This window comes from Primulina eburnea, chromosome 1 (assembly GCF_022965805.1).
Source record: "Primulina eburnea isolate SZY01 chromosome 1, ASM2296580v1, whole genome shotgun sequence".
Taxonomy (NCBI): domain Eukaryota; kingdom Viridiplantae; phylum Streptophyta; class Magnoliopsida; order Lamiales; family Gesneriaceae; genus Primulina; species Primulina eburnea.
The window spans coordinates 54,003,193-54,008,135 of NC_133101.1; the positions used below are offsets into that span (position 1 = coordinate 54,003,193).

At 31.7% G+C, this 4,943-nt stretch overlaps 1 protein-coding gene across 1 annotated transcript; it reads left to right on the forward strand.

The window, feature by feature from the left end:
• The first annotated feature begins 1,328 nt into the window (after window positions 1–1,328).
• LOC140812584 (ethylene-responsive transcription factor ERF096-like) lies at window positions 1,329–1,865 on the forward strand. Its single transcript, XM_073170899.1, has one exon. The coding sequence runs from the start codon at window positions 1,341–1,343 to the stop codon at window positions 1,728–1,730; it is 390 nt and encodes a 129-aa protein (XP_073027000.1). The 5' UTR covers window positions 1,329–1,340; the 3' UTR covers window positions 1,731–1,865.
• The last annotated feature ends 3,078 nt before the right edge of the window (window positions 1,866–4,943 follow it).

The following is a 4,943-nucleotide window of genomic DNA, read 5'->3' on the forward strand; positions in this document are numbered from 1 at the left end:
ACCATGTCGTTAAGCGTTCTGTTTCGTCTTTCAGCAACACCATTCAGAGTGGGCGAACCCGGAAACAGAGTTGTACGCTAAGTGCTGTTAAAAGAATCTACGTCAGGAACCATACGTTGCGACTACATGGTTATGCTGTTAGAAACGGTCTGTAAAACCATATTAATATAACCCACGACATTACAGTCAAAAAGGTAAAATGTTTAGTTTATTATACAGAATCATGAAGATATATATATATATATATATATATATATATATATATATATAATATTGTCACGTATCAAATTCAAACAGCGATAAATTTGAAAAGATTTATGAAAATAAAGAGCTCAAATAAAAATTTTAGGGGCTAGTACTGAGTTAGGATAAATTGAAATTTGAGAAAAGAGAGTAATTGTCGGTAGCATAAATAGTATTGAGAAACCAAACAAATGTTTCTCGTAAATAGTACGAAAGAAATAAGTTAAACAAGAAACTAGAACTTAAATAAACAAAAGACATTAAGATGTGTAAAAAAAAGACGTCATAAATTGCTAAATCATGTTCGTAATATTACCCTTTAATCCATTAACAATATTATGCACTTAGCAATCAGAATCTGTCCTTCCATTTATTAGCATCAAGACATTCCCGAATTCCTAATTTCATCCCAAAGTTGAAACGACGCCCCCCTGCTGAGGCAATACATGCGTCACCAGGTGACATCATGGCAAAACTGATCGATCATACGGAAACGCCATCAATTTTTTTTAAATCCCGAGTGCTTTGAAACTTTAATAATATCGCCAGACACGAAAACAATTACTATTTTTAGATTCTTACACTTCCACAATTGGGGTCGCTTTCTGCTTATCACAAACCAATCTAAATTACCTCACGATTAAATCTTGTTCCAATTTCATTTGAATTTCCATTTTCTTTAAATTTCTCTAATTTTATCTCAATAATAGAGTATACTTGTTTTTTTAAATAAATAATTAAATAAAATCAACAATTTTAATTGTTGGTTTTGAAATAAATTATTAAACACCTTCGAATGAGAAATTTTTTGTGTTTGGATATTGCATCTCACGATAATCTCAAACGATACGCCTTTTAATCAATTATTTTTCTATAACTTAGTGGGCATCTAAATACCATTAACCCCTAATCACCTAATTAGGGTTTAGGACCACGAGAATTTTGACCTTCTAGCCAGATTCAACTCTTTTTCCACCCCCAGTCCTAATACATACATACACACACACACACACACACATATATATATATATACACATGACACGACTATATATACAAAAGGACCCAGTCTTGTTTACTGTGAACGAGTAAAAATCAACATGGATGGAAACCGGAGAAAGGAGGCGAAAGAAGACAAAGAAGTTGGCGGGGAGGTGAAATACAGAGGCGTCAGGCGGCGGCCATGGGGGAAGTTCGCGGCCGAGATTCGGGACACGAATAACTACGGTGCTCGAGTGTGGTTAGGGACCTTTGCGACAGCAGAAGAAGCTGCAAGAGCTTATGATCGTGCGGCCTATAACATGAGAGGTTCTTTAGCAATCCTCAATTTTCCTAATGAGTATCCTTCATTTTCTTCTCATGCATCGTCGTCATCAAGATCGAACTACGAGGCCGGGAAAGGGAAGGAAATCTTTGAATTCGAGTACTTGGATGACCAAGTGTTGGAGGATCTTCTTGACTTCGGAGAGAAGTCTGGCAAAAACAAATAGTTTGGTCTCGATTCTGTAAGAAGGCGCATTTTTATGACGAATCATATCGATATGATAAGCGATTGGTGGGTTTTTTTTTGTTGAAAGCAAATTTGTCGCACTTTTTCTGTATAATCGTTACTATATAAAAATGGATATTTGGCACCTTACTTACATGCATTAAGCGGCAGTCTTCTTTGATCCAATCTCCGATCAATCAACATTTTCTTTTTCTTAAGTTTTTTGTGTTCTTGGTTTGTTTCTTTCTTTTTGATTTGTTGACAGCTGAAAGATAATCAATGTGATTGATAATACACAGCGTTGATCCTTTCTCGGAATTTAATTCGATCTTTTTTGGTGATTGTGTTGGGTTAAACCTTTTGCCCTTTTTCTTTGGGGTGGAGGACTTTATAAGTTTGGCTACAGAAAAAAGTTTAACCCTTATAGAACTCCAGATCCATTCAATCAGAAGGTTTTATTATCGTGGCTAGTTTATGGATCTCCTGACACCAAATTAAACTTCAAGTTTGGGACGAGATCTCGGGTCCAGAACCATTTGTAACAAATTATATACATATTTTTTAAAAAAAACAAAAAAAATCAATGAAACCGTAAGACGGGTCAATTTTGTTATATGGATTTTCTATCCGACCCAACTTGGATTGACTCATCTCAGGGACATAGATCATGGAGATTGTGAAGTGAATATACCTGCTTGTAGAAAAATATTTTATTATACCTTTTTCGTTCCCAAATGGTGTTTAAGTCTGAAATTCAAGATCGACTCAAAAAGGGTAAAAAAATTCGAGCTCAAGTTTTTGCGTCAGTGTTCCAATTCGACGCAAGCATGAGCTATTCAAACAATAAAGTCAACATATTTTGCATGACATCATCTAAATTACATCACCAATTAATCATCATAAACCAGTTATCTCATAATCGCAAACATTGTACTTAGTAATCTTTTTGTTTTTTAAAAACTTATGAGAACGTTTTACGTGTCAATTTTGTGACAGACTCTTGAAAAGATATTGTTTTTATGCTAAAAGTATCACTTTTCAGTGCATGTTATGGAATGTATCAACTCGTCTCACATATATATAGCCATCATCATACCGTCTCACATGAGATACTTATAATTATATATATATATATATATATATATATATTGTCGCAAGCGCATGTTGAATTAATGAACCAAGGCTTGCCGAATCACGTACGTAAGCGGGCGGTGCTCCATTTGTTTTCTTAATTGTTGATTAAATCGTCAGCTCTGCTAATTTTATAATACTAGTATTTAAATACTAACTTATGCAATATCATGAATTTTGAAATCCTTATCACCAAATCCATGGATCCCAAGTTATATTAATATAATTATTCAATAATTTAAAGTTGTAGGCTGCGTAGTCATGTGTATAATAATCCCAATGTGATATATCATTCTGTTTTTTTTAAATAATTATTGTTATATATAATAATACAAAAACTCTCATGAAACCATATTACCATCAATTTTGTGAGATAAATCTTTACCCCGACTTGGTTCATGAAAAAATATTATTTTTTATGTTAAAAATATCATTTTTTTTCTTACGCAAATATGATCATCGTGTCAACTTATTTTATATATATAAATCCATGATATCTTATAACAACAGACTATCTCAAAAAAGAATCGACGAAGTGATGTAATGGAGCGAAGATCTCATTCCATCATCATGACGTCAAAGTTGCAGCCGTCATCTTGTTTATATTTGTTCATCGTATAATAATGTAATAATTTATTGTATCATTACACTAACTAATTTTTGTGGACCACTCTTTTACGATGTCGAATCACTCTACTGAAAAATAACTACTATTAATGCTAAAAAATATAATAATTAATTAATTAATAATAGGAATAGTTCGTTTATGAAATGATAAAGTATATAAGACATTTCAAACTTTTACGCTCAAACTCGAATCGACCCCAAATATATCGATTATTGATTGAATACGATTCTTTTTCAACTACGAGTTTATATACAGCTCATATAAATTTAAGCATCAATGCATCTTTAGCACAATGATTGGCTTTCTCACTAATGAATGAAGAATAATAAGAATTTTCCAATCAAAAGGACTTGTAAAAGTGGTGTGCATGCATATGCAAATATTCAACGAGTAGAGATAGTTCCGATAGATAACTAGTAAATCTCATAACCACACAATCTGTGCATTTAGATTAAATTTTGTTTAAAATATAATTCTATATAGAATAAATTTGTGTGGTATATATAATTATTGATATTCAGGTAATTTTTGTTTATGTTTTTGTTTTTATGATTCGTTTTCTTCGAAAATAATTATATTAAAAGAAAGGAAATCTTGAGAAAGAAAACTTGGTGCGACTTTGATGTAAAAAAATAAACAGTACGACATCTGAAGTTTTACAATATAATATAGAACTATAAAGAATCATGAGAGGGTCCAGTGACTAAATAATGTCCGGACCAACTTAATGCGCAGATAAAATAATCATTATATTGTCTTTATTTTATACGAAACACTGAATAACAAGGACTAAAATTAAAATAAATTATCAATGTATTGGATTAAAACTAAATTTTGACCACTTTTATGAGATTAAACATTGAAAAATTATTAAATTATAAAACTAAATATGTATTTATTAGATCAATTAAATTTTGATAAGTTTAACAAAATGTCAACTGAGATAAAATGAAAACTAGAACGGTAAACTAATTCGTGAAGACTACCGAACCGGTAGAATGTCAGAATTCTGCAAACACCATTTTCAATATACGATTGTTAGAAAGGACAATGACGTGAAAAACGACGTGGCTAACTACTACCTAGTTTAGAACGATAATCAGATTTCATTTTGCCGACCGCTGGATCAAAGCCTATAAATAGAGAAAATGAGCTACAGTTTATCTCTCTGGAAATTAAAAAAAAAATCTATTATTCTCAAGTTACCAAGAGTCTAACTGATCGGAATTTTCAGAAGCACACATTTAAAATATTATATCATATCATAAGCATCTATTTTTAGTGTTGTTTTTCATTATGAAATACTTGTATTTAGATAGCAAGAAGTCTTATTGATCAACTTATGTTAAGTTTGCGAGATACTAGGAGTTTCAGTTATATAGTGGTAAGCCTGGCTGAATCGAGTTATTACAAAGTGTTGTAATTTCCATTCTTCTAGTGAAAATCCTTCCTGAG

Coding starts and splice junctions, on each gene's coding strand:
- LOC140812584 (XM_073170899.1), top strand. CDS start 1,341: ATGGATGGAAACCGGAGAAAGGAGGCGAAAGAAGACAAAGAAGTTGGC.